The sequence below is a fragment of the Abramis brama genome (genome assembly GCF_963993115.1).
Source record: "Abramis brama genome assembly, chromosome: 17".
Lineage (NCBI taxonomy): Eukaryota > Metazoa > Chordata > Actinopteri > Cypriniformes > Leuciscidae > Abramis > Abramis brama.
The window spans coordinates 18539329-18556959 of NC_139979.1; the positions used below are offsets into that span (position 1 = coordinate 18539329).

The following is a 17631-nucleotide window of genomic DNA, read 5'->3' on the forward strand; positions in this document are numbered from 1 at the left end:
TTACCCTATTCACGTAAGAAAAAGAATGAATAGTTTAAATAGGATATATTTGGGTCTTTTTTGAAACTTTCCCCTAATGGGATTCTTCTGGGCTTTTTTTTCCTTACTCAGGACATATTGAGGATACAAAATCAGTTGAGTTTGCTTATGTTGCAGTTTGTTCAACCTTCAACCCATCAAATGACTGGACTATAGCCTATGGGTGCTCTTTTGTTTTGTATTTTGTAAAGATATTGTTGCTAAACTGATGTTTTTTTATGTTTGTGGTTTCAAATTGTTTGGCCAGCTATTTTAAGATAAATGTATATTACGATATAAATGAGATAGTTATATAATCTCATTTATAAGAAACAACTCAAACCAGAATCTACATTCAAACCATATGGGAAAAGAACGTTTTTAATGTGGGTTTTATCATGTATGACGCTGGAAATAATCAAAATATTTGAGTGAGTGTGCAGTTCAACTCTTTACTTAGAGAGATATTTACATACATGTATACATATATGCCTATTATAAATGTGTATTTTGTGTGTTCCCACCAGACTGTAAAAAAAAACAAAAAAACAAGTTCACATATTTCCAATATCTACTGTAATGTTGCCCTAGAATAGCATGTGGAGTATGTTTTAATGCAAGGAGTAAACAGAGTCTTTCCAGAAGAGGCCATCTCACGCAAGCTAAAGACAGGCAACAAAAGAAAATTAATTTTGAAAGTGAGAAGAGAAGACTAGGGGCAGCTAAACCTACACGTGGTTAGCTAAGGTTAAGCCAGACAGAAAATCAACCTGACCGTCCAGAGCTTTTTGTCTCTCTAAATAAATTATAGACCCACCCATTGATATATATAAATTAATTGATATCTACCTACCCTAGCTCTATCTAGCTAATCGTTTATAAATAATAAATGTTGCATCATTCCTAAACAACAATAACTTTTTTATTCAGTCCAGATTATTTGACATACCTCAATTCGTGTCGCTGTACAGCCTCCCCCTACTGGACGCATCAGGAACAACAGGGGCGTAAAACTGCCTGGGGCGTATACGGCTCCAGGTCTGCAGCCTCCCCCTACTCGGCCATCATGCACTGAATGAAGAATCACAAAGTGTCCAGCAGAGGGCGCACACGACAAACCAAAACAATGAGCACATGGTAAAAGTCGGTACTGCCCCCATGCTGCACTGTGAAAAAAGTTACAGAATATTACTGCTGAATTCATTTTAAATTGTATGACAGACATTCTTAAAAACCACATTAAATAACAAAATTAAAATGCTTGCAGTCATGCAATGTTTAACCACACTTACTGGAATAAATCGGACATGTAACAAAATTGGATTTATTATTTATTTATTTTTCGCTTTTACAGAAAACATTATTGAACAGTGCAAGACTGAAAGTGGTAAAGAGCAGAGCAGATGCAAACACCGCCCCTCCACCCACGCCTCCCTCATCCTATTACTATGAGCAGCTGCTGGCCTATCGTGTCCGATACACTTTCACCTTTCAAGGATGTTTTGATCGTCAATGATAGCGTGCATTCGATAAATAACCTATGTTGCCTTAACCCGACGGGATACCTGTAGAAAAGGAACAACAGAGATGTCTGAAATCAGCATTGCTTACAAGAGGAGCTGATAAAGGTAATGTCCTTGCTTATCCGCCAATAATAGCTTTACTTTTAGTTCAGTATAGGCTCTACATGCTAACAGCGTGACTTCTGAGGAAACAGTTAGCAACAACTTGCATAAATATCGTTGGTTTCTCTCTTTCTCTCTCTTTTAAACTCTCAAAATAGCTTTGTGAAACTCCACCACAGCGGTGTTCTAAGCATTGTGACATCCTGCTTCATTTGTCGATATATTTTGTTGTATATTTCCCATGTACCACGTAGTGGACAATATGACCACCTAATGAATGCTTTAACCTAATTATTCTCACAGATGAACTTATGCCAAGTTACGCCATTCATTCTGAACAGCGTTAAGCAGTAATTTATGAATTTCAGTTCACATTGCATCTCAACTGTGAAATATTTTTGAGCTGCGCATGTCTCAAATTCCAAATGTTACTTTGACAAATATAATGTTGATTTACAAGTTATGACATAGGCCTATTAACCATTGATTGATTGACGTGGTCTAAATCACGAGTTTATAATAGGTCTGCTTTTTTGATAAGAACATTGCCCAACATTGTATTATATAACTAAAGCTTAAACGTTTATTACTTAGGCTACAAGTAAAAAAAGAAAAGAAAAAAAGTTAAGAGTAAGAAATAGGCCTACCATGGAAATTTAAGTTCTATGTTTATGTATCATCTCCACAGCTTCCTTCAGGAAAACCCTGAATAAAACCCTAAATGATTTGCTGTGTTTGTTCGTTGTGTTAAAAAGAGTATCAGACTGTTTCAGACTATAACAGATTGTTTCTCGTTAGGTTCAGAATTTTCAGGTTATTTGCAAGTAACTTGTAAACTTAATTGAACCGAGGATTTAAGCTAGTTCTTGAAATTCCTTTGAGGGTAAAATTCTGACTGACAGCCAAGAAATGTTTTGTGGTGCTTAGAGAACCACTAATGTTATAATTCCCTAGTGAAGGAAAGCATATGAACAGCAGGGGCATGATCAATTATATAGACCGATATGTAACTATAATAATTATTAATATAATTACATGCATTTGGCCACATCTGTTTGAGTATCTATGAATAGAGAGTGAGAGAGCAGACCCATTATTTTCTGTATCATTATTGTGGTTCTGGTTTAATGGAGATTTCCTGTTTGACCTTTTGAGGCACTAAGCATGAAAAATGGAGATAGAAATGAGGAAAAACAGATGGGAAGCCAATGAGGGCAGAAGAATTATTGTAAAATAAACAAGATTAACGTGTACAGGAGCAAAATACAAAGGATGTAAATTAAAATATGCTACACATAGTATGTTTATTGTAAGTTATAGATAAAAAAAACTAAAAAGCTGACATGTTCAGCCTTACATGACCACAAATAAATATAAAAAATATTAAATTAAATAAAAATATTCCTCACGATTAAAATGCAGTGCCCTCTCTGATTATTCAGTCTGTTTTGCATTGTGTGACAGACTGTATTCTTTATCCAATCGTGTATCATAATGTGAGTGAGAGAATCATTCTGTGCTACATGATGCTTATTAGAGATGCTGAGTCAAATGACTTCCTTTACACCACTGCAGTCTGTTGTCAGTCTGAAGATGTGTACTTCTCCGACTATTGGCTACTCATATTCTCATATTCAACATGGCTTCCAGATCTGGGATGTTTAGTGTCAAAAGCAGCCTGTTTTTTGGGTTTGTCCTTAAGTAGCTTTGTGCGCATCAATGTGTGTCCTTGCTTGTGTGTGTGTGTCTGTGTTGTGGGTCATTGGTTTTGACCTGCTGGTGTGTAAGCCTCCAGTCAGATACATGGTAATAGACTCTAATCATAGCTGACACACATGTGTACCAGCTTGTCTGTCCATGTGAGTGTGTGTGCATAGACAGAAATATTCCATCTCACTGGAGTTAACCTTTAGTTACTCTATACTGTGCATTCTTTGCATCTTTGAATTCTATCGTCTTTGGATTTGTTATTTTTTGTGAGAATATTTTTACCTGCAGCAACATTTATGTTTTTCTGGCCTCCTCCTACCCAACCCTTCCCACGCTCTCGAACAGTCTGCTTTGATTAACTACATAAAATGAAATCATATCTTTATTGTGGGTATTCAAAGCAACAGATCATTGTCAGTTATGTTATGAGGGCAGCTCAGAGACAGAAAAATATCTCTTCGATGACTCTGCATGATGACCACTGTTGGTTAAGGAAATATAAAAGTCAATATTTGCAAGCCTGTAATGATGACTAAAATTTCCTTCAGGAAAAGTCAAAATGCCCTTATGTGCGTATGATGATCATGGATAAAAGCACTGAAACCAATGCATTGCTGTGTTTGAGAAAAGGCATGTTACTAAACCATAGGCATGTGATATTAAAAATCTGTCCAAAACAGATAAGCCACCTATTATTTTCACGTTATGGGTGATATTATAAATCTATACGCTTTGTAAAAAGAAGGGAAGGTAAAACATTTTAATACAGTATGAAAGATAGGCTAAATATTAATTGGGGACCTTCTATAGAAAAGATAATACTGTTTGAATTTGAGAACATAAAATCTCTAATATACCCACAGCAAAGTTCTTTTTCGTTCTTAATTTAGGGGTAAAACGAAGTTCGAAATACGTGAGCAGCGGTATATTGTTATCAAACGTCTGAAGCCGCCCACACTGCTGAGAGCGGCGTTAGATGAATATGTAAAATGTGCTGCACGCTTTTCTCTCGGTAACAAAATAAACACACAACAAAATTGAGAAAACAGTAAGCATTTTAAAAAACGCATAAGAAAAGCATCTGATCATAGCAACATGGATATGTTTGCACAAGCTCTACGGCACTCCAGTAAAGTCACGTCATGTTTATTTATATTTATAACCCAGAGAGAAAGAAGGCACAGCCATGCACAGCTACCTATTTACTAAATTGCAACGGACCAATGGTAGTACAAAGGTGTTTACCAGCCGTGGCGAACTTTTCCAAACTTTTTCTTTCTCCGATATCGCTTAAAGTATATCAGGGCCTTAACTTTTCATAATAAAGGAAAGACCCCTGCAATACTGGTAAGATTAATTGCTACCCCTTTAAATTGTTGCTAGTGATTATAAATCTTAGGATTGGCAGAACAATTTCAATATACAATATTGGCAGATACAGTAAGAAAAACAGATAGATGATATCTATATATTGAACATTCATATTAAACCAGGTCCCTGTATGGAAAACTATGTGATAGATTATAAACTATTCCATAAAAATGCAGAATTGGGCAAAACTGCATGTGTCTAATTCAGTGATATAACACTGCAGAGTATAACATTACTTTCTGTTATCTGTTGAGGTTTAAGTCGTATCATTTGCATTCATGGAACCTGTTTTTTCATCATTTGTTTTATTGAATAAAAGAATCACACTAATATAGAAAAGAGCATTTCAACCTCCCATTGTATAAAATGTCTAAACAATTGAGTGAGGCGATGTCTGCCTCTATATTCCCTGTGCGTCAGGCATAGGAGACAGAATGCAGACAGCATGTGGCGTCTTCAGAGAGAAATTTATTGGTAACCAGACCCACAGACATCAATGTGTTTCTGGAACAAACTTAACCAGACCACTTCTATCACTTAGCATTAGCATTTAGTCTTAATAACAGTGCTGATGTTTCCAGCTTTTTTTTTTCATAACTAATGTGTACATGTAACCACCTTAAACAGTTGTCCTATCAGTTATCTTAATATTATCATGATTAAAATATATATGGACAAAACATTTTTTAGGTTTTCCAAAAGTTAAGCATTGAGATTACGGCGACAGGTTCATTAGCAGTGGCTTAGTTTTAGCTGACTGATCTGCATACTGTCGTTGTCAAGGATTAAATGTCGTTGAACTCCTGAGTGAGCTTAAACTGTTGGTACGTCCCCTGTTTTACCCTTGAAATCCTGTTGACATTGTGGTTCTCTCTCTCTCTCTCGGTGTGTGTGTGGTGTGTGTGTGTGTGTGTGTGTGTGTGTGTGTGTGTGTGTGTGTGTGTGTGTGTGTGTGTGTGTGTGTGTGTGTGTGTGTGTGTGTGTGTGTGTGTGTGTGTGTGTGTGTGTGTGTGTGTGTGTGTGTTGCATGTTGGTGTAGATTTTCCCATGGGACGGAGCGGCAGAATTTCAGAGGTGTGGAAATGTTCAGAAAGAGACCTCCCCCAGGTAAACAATTAGCTACTCTCCCTAAACACACACACACTTTTAAATTTAATTACCATTTTGTGCTCTGAATTTAAAATACACACATACTCAAGGGCTCAATCTTCAAATCAGCTCAGTCTTCACTCTCATGGCACTTTGAAGCATAACTATTTAACGTTTCGATGAATTGTTGACTAATTTGAATGAATTCGCACAACCTCATTTGTACACTTTCGGACAATCTGCTTACGCCCCACTAATGGCTACATTAGGAGCGGACCTTCATGTGTATACATTTTTTTCGCATACTTCTGTACAAATCATACAAAATCATAAAATAGTTGTTTTCTCAGAACAATAGGTTGCTCAGCTCGAGCAATGATGCTTACAAAAGTTAGCCTCTTTGATTTATCAGTAGTAAGATATGAAATATCTTCAGAAATTACTCTCTAAAAAATTATGAATTCCATGAAGAACCTTCATAGCACAAAATGTTCCTTATGGTGGAAAAAGCTTCTTTAGATTATTAAAATGTTCTTTACCCTAAAAAAAAATGGTTCTTTTTAGAACTGTGGTAAGCAAATGTATATGTTTTCATGCTTGATTGTTCAAAAAAAGCATTATTTTTTATATATTTCACATTATTACAGCTCCTCTCTCCTCAGTCTGGTTGAATGTGTCATTTTCGATGAAGCCCCTCCTTCCGAAATGCGAAATGTGCTATGATTGGTTAGCTTGCCCAGTGTGTTGTGATTGGCAGTGCTTAGCGCGTGTTCAGGAAATGTCAAGCCCCTTCATAACCACAAGCTCTACTCAGATGTAAATATTAACGATAGCATCGATTTCAAACCATTTCGAGCCCAATTCAGACCCTGACAGTGTTAACGAACAAGAGGATTGTGCTAAACGGATTTCAAGCACAGATTTCAAAGGATGTTTCAGAGAGTGGTATGTTTTTTTTGTGATTTTCTTATAGATACGATGTTATCCAACGTTTAATCATATTTGTCAGAAAACTGTGGTAATACAAACAGTAATCGATCACAAAATCATGGATCATTTTCCTAAGGGGTGTCGTAGATTTTTCCATAAACCTAACTAAGTACTATCTCATCTGACCTAAGCCTACCTGGGCCTATAATATTTATACTCTAGCGCGTCTACACATCGACGTTGGCTGAGTACAACCCTATACCCTAGCGCGTCTACACATCGACGGCGGCTGAGTCTAATCCTATACCCTAGCGCGTCGGCTGAGTCTAATCCTATACCCTAGCGCGTCTACACATCGACGTCGGCTGGGTCTAATACCTGTTCCCGTAACAAGCTTACTTCCTGCGCAGGAATAATTAACAAACAGACCTTAGCAAATGTCCTTTAAATGCTTTAATCACGGCCAGAGAATCTCTCGAGCAGTTCTCAGAGAATCTCCCCCAAGAAGAAGCAAGGCCGGAGGATCTCTGACAAATTCCATTGAGAATCCCACCAACTAAAAGAATACAACAGTTTTTATAGAATAAGAGGTACAGCAAAAATGTCATACTGCATTACATAATTTCCCCACAATTTGATTGGTTTTCATAGCAAACCCTTCTGTTACCAGGTAAAGCAAACTTTGTTTTAATGATTACTTCATTGTTAATCACAAGGTTCAAATTTAGTCATCTGTCTAGTTTCAGTTCTCAGACTTGTTATTTATACACTCACACAACCAAAGTCAAAGGGGTATGGCAAAAATACAACATCCAAAAACACAGGACATATAACGTTTTAGTACATTGTGTTTCAAAGTGTTATCATGTTAGGCCTGAAAAGAGAAGTAAGGTTAGATGTTAGAGACATGGTTAGTTTAATATACAGTTTACTATTTTATCTATTAAAAATCTACCACAGGGGCGTTGAACAGTCTACAACAGTTACAAAAGCTAAAGTAAACACTACATCAATACTGTAATGTTAGTTAGCAAGCTAGCAGAGGCAAAGTTTTGCCCTTCGTTTACATTATAGCTGTCATAGCAACTACATAAAGCTTGGAACTGTTAATAGAAAACACAACTACAAATAATACAACATACTTACAAGTTGTGATCCATAAACAACAGATTGTCCCGACAATATGGGAACGACTACAACTTTCAAGAGAAGCCTTTGTGCGTATAGCCTGCACTGTACTCTCTTCTGGAAACTGTTCCCTGTAAAATGTGCAGCGCACAGACAAACGTACTTAAGGTTATAAAGTTCAGGAACAGTGTTAAAAAAAGTTTGTCAGCCTTAGGACAATCCTTTTCCGGTGAGTAAAAATACAGCGACAGCAACTCTTCCTCTTCTCTAAAGTGGCCCAACACAGGGTTGCTGGCTTGCTGCACATTTTTTAAAGTCAAATTTAAGGCTTTTTAAGACCTGAAGAAATCTAAATTGGCCGCCAGCAGCCATATCACCCTGTAGCCCATGACTGGTTGCTCACTGAAGCTAAGCAGGGCTGAGCCTGGTTAGTACCTGGATGGGAGACCTCCTGAGAAAACCAGGTTGCTGCTGGAAGAGGTGTTAGTGAGGCCAGCAGGGGGTGCTCACCCTGTGGTCTGTGTGGGTCCTAACACCCCAGTGTAGTGATGGGGACACTATACTGTCATAGAGCACCGTCGTTCCAGTGAGACGTTAAACCGAGGTCCTGACTCTCTGTGGTCATTAAAAATTTGCCCCTTGGCCTCTGTCCATCATGGCCTCCTAATCATCTCCATACTGATTGGCTTCATCACTGTCTCCTCTCCACCAGTAAGCTGGTGTGTGGTGGGCGTTCTGGCGCAGTATGGCTGCCGTTGCATCATCCAGGTGGATGCTGCACATTGGTGGTGGTTGAGGAGATTCCCCCTTTCATGTAAAGCGCTTTGAGTTCCTGGGGGCATGGTTTATGTAAATTTTAAGGTTTGTGATGTCACCAACCATGGAAAAAGCTCATTGTAGTCCTACCAGCCATTGGTTGTAGTCCTTAAGTGATTTCTGTAAAAGAAAATATCTCCCTTTAAACCTTTGAGCATCGTAACTTTGCAGATGTTGTTTTTGCTCAAACAGCAACATTACACGCTAATTAAACTTAAAAAAGTGAAATCATAATCAAGGACCCCTTTAAGTTAGTAAGTTTAAGAGGCAATTTCGGATATTAGCACAAACACTTTTATAATTTCGTTTTTTTGCGTGAATGGTTAGCCATGGGTGCATGGCTGTAGCCTGCTATGAGGTCACCGAGGTCCAGACCTCTGTATTTTTTCTGAGCTGTATGTAATAAATTGTAAAATAATTGTCTACTGAAGTATTAACTCTAGTGCTGCAAAGATATTGCACAGCACCAATATCTTCTCATCTGAGCTGTTTCAGTGGACTAACACCGCTCACCAATGTCAAAATATTTGAGATGACCAAATCAAAGTAGGCAGGCTATATGTTCCCAGAAGCTGCTGAGTGTGAATTCCAGCGCAGCTCGATGCTTCAGGTAACAGTCATAATGTGAGAGATAGGTTTTAAGCAGCTTAACCAAACATTCAATATTTGACAGCTGTTTTAGGATAGAAATGTTAAACAACCGACAAAAATAATCAGGCAAACTAATAAACTTTTGTCTAATTTCGGTATTTTTTTATTGAAAATAGGCCTATGTAATTTACATGGTTCATGTAATGTACATCAACTGTCAATGTGAGGGGGCAAGAAACATTAAAGCAATTTCATCATATTAGGCATATAAGATTAATAATGAATGTGTACATATTGTGAATACATTTTATAAACTTACATACCTAGCTTTCCTGGTAGCCTTCAGTTAATTCACTTATCTAAGAAAATGATTCACAAAACATAAATATCATGATCATCAGCTGTTTACTGCCTTCACTGACACCTGGGACTGGGACCCTGACACTGCCTTTAGGAGGGGAAGAGACAGATAAGGAGACTGAGAGAAAAAGAAAGAGTGATGGAGATGAGGAGAGAGCAGGTATTGACAAATAATCTACTGCCCACTGACATGGTTTTAAAGCTATTGTTATGCAATTTTTTGGCCTTCAAACATCTTAAAATGCACATGTAGATCAGAGAAATCACATTTTTCTTGGGGGTGCATGTCCTTGTACCCCCCTAACTAGCTCAAATTTGGGACCTCTGTGATTATAAAACCCTGCCTACAGCCCTGCATGGGTGTGATATTGTTCCAAAGCTTGGATCTTGTTTTTACTGTGGTGCAGCAACATCAAAAGTTAAATACGTACACGTGAGTTGGGAGGGTTCCTTCCTTGGCACGAGACTCCCCCTCTCTCCACACACTCTGAGCTACATACAGGCATAGCACGTGCACAGACACCTGACTGGTCCAGATGTCTTCCGCAGTGCCACCCCTTCTTACCTCCTCTTTGCCCTGGTATGCCACTGCCTATTTATCTGGAGCCATTTTGGCTCTGAATCTGATTACTATTTGGATATTTCATTGCCAGAGGAGCCAGTAATATGCTCGCTGGCTCCTCTTGTTTTACATCTTTCTCAGCTCTGCAGTGTAAGTTGCCTCGGCAACCTCATCAGCCGGTTTGTATTGGCCACATCCTTGGCCAATAGAAGGGCTTTCTGATTATGTCATATAAAAACAACGTCGTAGTTCTAGTGGCGCCAGTGTTTTGACAGTCCGGTGAGAATGTTATGTCGTCGTCAGCGTCAGCCCATTCAAAAATCGATATTTTAGAGGTTTTTAGTTGTTTGCCAATTAATGTTTGCTCATTTAGGAGTTTAAAGCCATTTTAATTTATTAGACTATAACATTTAATTAAAAAAAAAAAATCATACAAGCCAAGCATATCTGAAACACAGAAAGTTACTCAGTTTGAACTGCACGTAGGCTAAAATAGCAGTCGTATATTATTCGTTTTGAGAAAGTGTAATCGATTCTGGTTCACATCGAATGACCTCAACGACGACTCTGCGGCAAATCAAAAGGGAGAGGGAGAGAGCTGTAATTTCCCGCCTAGTCTGTAATTTGATGTGTTCCACTCACCACTCGTCAGTCGTCATTCGGCGCCGGTCTGCAGCTGCCGCGCGCGCGTTTCTCCGTCGCTCCGCTGGTGTGAAGTCCTATCGCTGCGTGCGCACACTGCGCAGAGCTATGTAAATGAAACAACGGTGGGACAACATGACTATCCCGAAAGACATCCCAGAGAAGTGGTTTCCAATCATTCTCCCTCTAAAAAGGAAGAAAGAGGGATTAACCAACACGACAAAAATAAGAAACGGAGCAGGTACCTTTGCTTAGCGTTGTCATTTGTTTACCACAGATGATCTGAATTAAGTCTAGCTGTTTTGTTTTTTTATTATTGTTCTAAATATATAACATTATATTCATAGTGAAATAGAGGTCATTTAAACTTTAAATCAATAATTTAAAATGCATTTTTATTATTTGATCAATGTTTCATCCTCCTTGAAGACTTCCCTGTCATGTAAATAAAAAAAAATAGTGTTCTCCCATAAGTGTGTTTATTCATTCATTATTTCACCCTAATGATTGTTTCACAAAATCAAGCCAATATCCAGTATCCATATCGAGCGCACGTGTGCGTATGTTTGTGTGCGTATGTCCCATGACCTTGTGATCATATCCATCATGCTTTACCCTGTCAACACTCACAAATATCTCAGTATATTTACTGCATCTCCAATCATTTTAAATGTGAATAGTCAGCCTTTATAAAGGGCTTGTTATTGAGTGTTATTGAGATGATTGCATAACCTAATTTCTACATTGAAAGTTAATGTCTCAAGATTGGTCACATGATATACAGTATCTCACAATATTTAATTGACTGACTTCAAGGATGTAGGTTTGATTTGGACATTGGTGAGGACATAAAAGCAGAAAAAACATTAAGGTTTTTAGTCTTGACATCAATTAATCAGTTCTGTAATGTTATAAGTTAAAGGTAAAGATGACAAGGAGGCAGTTTAACAGAGTTTTAACTTTACCTTTACTGTGTTGTTTTTTAATTTTGTGGATATTTGAACTAACAGTTTGCTTCAAACATTCAGTTTAACAACATTTAAGTTGAAGTTAAAGAGGTTAAACTTAACTGTGCACGTAGGCTATTCAAACACTTAGCCTGCCTAACTGTTCATGCACTAAATGGACATCCTTGAAAGAGCGCAGATTTCTTACGTTTTTACTTTGACTTCTCTAGGAATGTCAGTGGTATGACCCATTTCAGATGCTTCCAAAATTACAACAACAGTGGTTATAAATATTATATATATTTATCAAAATGATTGCTAGGGACAATTCAGTATCGCTGAATATTGGGAAATGTCCCTAGCATCCCTACTAAATTCTATGCCCTTGACTGACTTGAAACTTTCACATCTGCTTTTTTCCCATGTCTCATCATAGCAGTTTATTTCACAGTATGTTAAATGAGTGTGTAAACTGCTTATCAACATGCTGTCTGATTTTTTATTTTTTTTAATATATATATTCGCCCCGTTTAAATGTATTTTATGTGATTAACACAGCCAGCAACATTTTCACTCTCATGATTTGTTGTTGCAACACATGCAGTTTATATTTTTCACTAAAGGTAGTAATTGTTAGAAATGTTTTTGTAAACTTTTGTTAGTGAAGTGAAGTAACTGGAAATGTAAATGTATTTAGCTGTTGTGGTTTAGAGTTGAGCTGGACCTCTTAGATTCTGTGAAGCAGACCACAACTGAACAAACATTGCTGTTTGTTTGGGGATTTTAAGTTCATCTTGATGTGTTCTGATTATCAGTCACTACTAGACAGATAGCACCATTTGAAAATGCCCAGAATGACTCATACGGACAACAGGTATAGCCTACAAGATCTGCAGTTTCATTTTCAGATCAAGAAGAGGCTGACAAAACCACCTTTGCGGTCTTATTTGTACTTGTTGTCAACTTTCAAATTATCCAAATGTGATTAGACATTGTGTTCATTTATCAGTTATTTAAAGGAACTAAAATTAAGTTGACCTTTAAGGCCAAGAAATATCCAGTAGACAAGCCAAAGCCGCATGAAGAAATGTCTTGTAGTGGATTAGTTAACGTTTTAGTAATTCCAGTAACCCTGTTCCTGGCCTATTCAGAGGCTGATTTCTTAATGGGTTTGTTCAGTGAAGTCTCCCATCAGTCTATTCTGACACAGCAGTGATCATCTCCTGCACGACTATCATATCTCTGATCATTTAACATTGCCATGATCATCATTACTTCCCATTAGAGTTAGAATTTAAAGGTTTAAGGGAGATACATGTCTTTTTGTCATCATTGTAGATAATTTATGCCATCAAAATGGATGTAGCTGTATTTTAAATGGCGGTATAAGTGACCTCTGAATGTATTGCATATTTACTAAAACGTGAAATATTCTGGAGAATAAAGGGCTTAAAGGGATAGTTCACTTTAAAATGAAAATTATGTCATCATATACTCGCCCTCAAGTTGTTTCAAACCTGTATGAATTTATTTCTTCTGCTGAACACAAAGGAACATATTTCGAAGAATGTAACCAAACAGTTAACTGGTCCCATTGACTTCCATAGTAGGAGAAAAAAATACTATGGAAGTCAATGGGACCAGTTAACTGTTTGGTTACTGACATTTTTCAAAATATCTTCCTTTGTGTTCAGCAGAAGAAATAAAGAAATAAATACAGGTTTGAAACAACTTGAGGGTGAGTATATGATGACAGAATTTTCATTTTAAAGTGAAATATCCCTTTAAAGGGGGAATTCACAACTAGCAAGATTTGCTTTTAATAAAACTTGGCTGTCTATGCATTTGAAATGTGAACAATTGATTAGAGAAAGCAGAGAATAAGGGTTGTGGCATCCTGTTATTTAGACAAAAATGCGGAATTTACAAAAGCCCTGGTGGAAAGTCTACCAGATGACGCAAAATAATGCAGTTTTCATCATCCAGCAGACTTTACCTGACAAATAAACATGGATATCTGGGTGCAGGAAACATGAAAAGAGTATATTGTTCATTAACATATGCTACCGACATTGTAAACGTACATAGTACACACTTTAATTCACGCTTTTATGATATACTAGAAATTCAGTTTATTAATGCCTTATTTATTTTTATATTTCGATTACACATCCTGCGTCTTCTCCAGTGTGTTTGAGTGCAAACTTCTCTGGTTTGTTATATGTTCAGTTGTCCAAGTGCTTCATATGTTTACACGCGCACGCACACACACACATCTAAAATAGCCTTCAAGGAACATGTTTTTGCCATACTGAATGCATTTGTTTTTGTCTCGAGTGAAATGTTCTTTGTTGCAGTCAGTGGGTGTTAAAGGGTTAGTTCTTCTGTCATTAATTATTCACCCTCATGTCGTTCCAAACCCGTAAGACCTTCATTAACTTTAGAAAACAAATAAAGATATTTTTGATGAAATTTTTCTTTCTGACCCCCCATATACTGCAACGTTATTGCCACTTTCAAGGCCCAGAAAGGTAGTAAAGACATTACTTAAAATAGTCCATGTGACTACAGTGGTTCAACCTTAATGTTATGAAGCGACGAGAATACTTCATGCACAAAAAAACCCAAAATAACGCCTTTATTTAACAGTTTCTTCTGTTCCCTGTCAATCTCTGATGTTGTTCACGTTGTAAACACAGTGCAGCGCTTCGGGTTCTACGTCAGAACGCCGGTTCAGTATTGGCCGGTTCAGTATTGGCCGGCTCCTGCGTCAGCATCACACGTGAACAACGTCAGAGACTGACACAGAAGAAAAGAAATTGTAGAATAAAGTCATTATTTTTGTTTGTTTTTTGCGCACAAAAAGTATTCTTATTGCTTCATAACATTAAGGTTGAACCACTGTAGTCACATGGAATATTTTAACGATGTCTTTATTCTCTTGGATTTCATCAAAAATATCTTTGCGTTCCGAAGATGAACGACGGTTTTACGGGTTTGGAACGACATGAGGGTGAGTAATTAATGACAGCAGAAATGGCATTTTTGGGTAAACTAACCCTTTAAGCCTGCCCTTATGTGAACCCCTGTAATTCCTTTACTCTGAGAGTCTGCTAACATACTCATAGTCGGTCATATTGGTGGTCTGGTTGGACAGATTTGGTCAGTGCAGCTAAGGTGAAGGAATAGGTTGGTGCATGATGGAGGGTGTTTTTCGGGATGGGTAGATGAGTCAGCCAGCTGGGCATATGAAGGCACATGGCAAAGAAGGAGTTGGGAAATGGTAGCAGACTGCAAGAGGAGAGAGGGCAAAATCAAGCAAGTGATGCATAGACACTGAGATGAAGAGAAAGTTCATGTGAAGGTCATGTGCTTGTTTTATCAGATGAACAAATGCCTCTTGATGGCTCAGCATATGTTTTGGCATTAGTGTGCAGCATAGTAAACTTTCCCTCACCATACAGAACAGAAGGACCTCATACTTTAAGGAAGAGTGAATAATGTGTAAATAAAGAGAATACAAACTCTTTAAGCAAGTGCAACCATTTACTGTACATGAATGCATTAGTGGGTATTTTGCCTCTGTTAAGGATTCATGTATCATTCCTCTGCTGTGTGTGCAAAGAGCTTGGAGTACAGTAGCAATTAGCTCACCCACTATGAGGTTAATTTGAGCCTGTGGCTTGTCTCTTTTAGGCGATAAATAAGACAAATGCTTTGAAATAGTGGAGACAACAGGCACTACAATTGTGCTTTAGTGCTACTTTGGCATGTTGATTAAATGTGTGCTGTTTTTGAGACCTGACCGAAAGATTCCCTTTGATAGGAATTTATTGTGTTCTTTTATATCACCAGGCATTGATTAATGCTATATAGAAATAGAAAGCAATTGTAATAATTTACAATTACTTTGCTTTTAATTTGTAATAATATTCCACAATATTACTGTTTTACTGTATTTTCCATCAAATAAATGCAGCCTTGGTGAGCAGCATGAGAAATTTAAAAAACATAATTTGTTTTAGAAGATATAAAATAAAAAAAATCAAATTATTCCAAACTTTTTACTGGTAGCAGTTTTGTGAAAATAATAAGAATAAACGATTATGCCAAAATAAAACTTAATTTTAATTAAGTATTTTCAGAAATTAAAACTGCATTAAAAATAAGCTTATCATAGAAGAGGTGAATTCAACATGTATTTAATGTTTGCTTCTTTTTTTAAATAAACTAATAATAGATGCTGGTAAAAATAAGCATCATGTCAATGAAGCTTTCCATGACTTTCAGAATAGTCCATCAATGCACCACTAGCGTATACAAGACATATGTACTGCAACATTGCACATCCATAACTTGCTGGTCTGTTTGAATTTGCACAGATTTATGAGCTAGCGTAACGGATGTCCTTGGCAGTAGTGCTGAATCACAGCAATGACTGCTGCTTCTCTGTCAACGACTGTTTTTTGAGAAACATCACACAAGCAGCGTTTCACTGCGTCTTTTGCTTGTCCTTGGCTGTATTAGTAAGGACGCTGTGTTAAAAGTGCTTAATGGCCCAGTTTGCTGAGGTGCTGTCCGGATGGAACAAGACCCTCCGACGGCCAGAGCCATTATGTCATCGGTAGCCAATAGGCATTGCACTCTCAGACTCTGGCAACAGCAGTGTGGTTTTCCATTAGGACTGATAACAGAGAGGCAGAGAGTACAACAGATAGCCACGAGCAAGGGAAAAGATGTGACCTTGAGGAAGAGGGGAGAAAGCGAAAGGATAGGGCAATGGGAAAGGAAGGAGATAATGTATGGACAGCTGAGAGGACAGATACAGATTTTCTTCTTTCAATATAAAATAAAGGCAGGATGTTGTGAATTGAATGAATACTAAGTCACCCTTCAGAGTTATTAATGTTAGTATATGATACTGCCATTGCTCACATTCTAAATTAATCTATGAGAGAGATCATAATGCTATATATTATTAGAATAATGATCATGAAATAGCCATTTTATATGTTTATTTGTTAAAGTATACAGCTTGTCTCGTGGTCAATGACAGCAGATACTGTAAGTGTAAAAATACTTACTATAACTTACTATAGTTACTATAACTATATTAGTATCCATGACGCTGTTTATTATAAGTATGCACTGCAGTTATGTTGTCTGCTGCTTTAAATGCTCGAGCTCTATAAAGCAGGATGGATTCTGATTGGCTGCCAATGTTTTTATTGTTCATCAGCTGAAAAGAAATTCTGAAAGTGATTCAAAATGAGTCACAGTTATTTTTATTTAGTTTAATTTTCACTGACTTTAAGTTTGTTTATCTTCAGTCACCTTAATTTCCATGGACATTCATTAACAAGTTTGTTTTATTTTAATAAAGACTGTTGTTATTTGAACCTATTTCATCATCATGTGACAGTATACCTGACCTTAAAGAAGATGGAATATAATGCAATATTTACTGCTTTAGCCCAGGAAGGGCTTCCATTATTGGACTATTCAGTTCAGCATACTTGCCCAACGGACTGCCTTTGATGACGGGACCTTAAAATCTCTATATTGGATTGGGGCAAACTTCCATCGACCTCTCAACTTACCAGACATGAGGGAAGGGGCATGGAGGGAGGCCATCCTATGGTTTCTTGAAAGTGTTTACCCCCAGTCCACGCCATCACCCGAGTCATCAAACCCAGAGCCTAACCAGCTATTAGCCCAAAACACGGATAAGACACCAGAGCCCACCGCAGACGGGAAGCTTCTGCCTGCTGCGATGAATGAGCCAGAGCCAGAGCCTGAGATGAGGATAGTGACAACTATCGCCCCGGAGCCGAAGCCCCAC

General features: G+C 37.6%; 1 protein-coding gene across 2 annotated transcripts in view; it reads left to right on the forward strand.

Annotated features, from left to right (window-relative positions):
- Positions 1–1464: 1464 nt before the first annotated feature.
- The window catches only part of atp8b2 (ATPase phospholipid transporting 8B2), a 42421-nt gene continuing 26254 nt past the window's right edge, over positions 1465–17631 (forward strand). Inside the window, exons 1-2 of one of the 2 annotated variants that reach the window (XM_084089187.1) lie at positions 1465–1646; positions 5764–5831. In XM_084089187.1, coding sequence (XP_083945313.1) covers positions 5807–5831 — 25 coding nt within the window. In that variant the 5' untranslated portion in view covers positions 1465–1646; positions 5764–5806. Of the gene's footprint in view, positions 1647–5763; positions 5832–10864; positions 11084–17631 lie in introns of those variants that run through there. The other variant, XM_084089186.1, reaches the window with a different exon arrangement.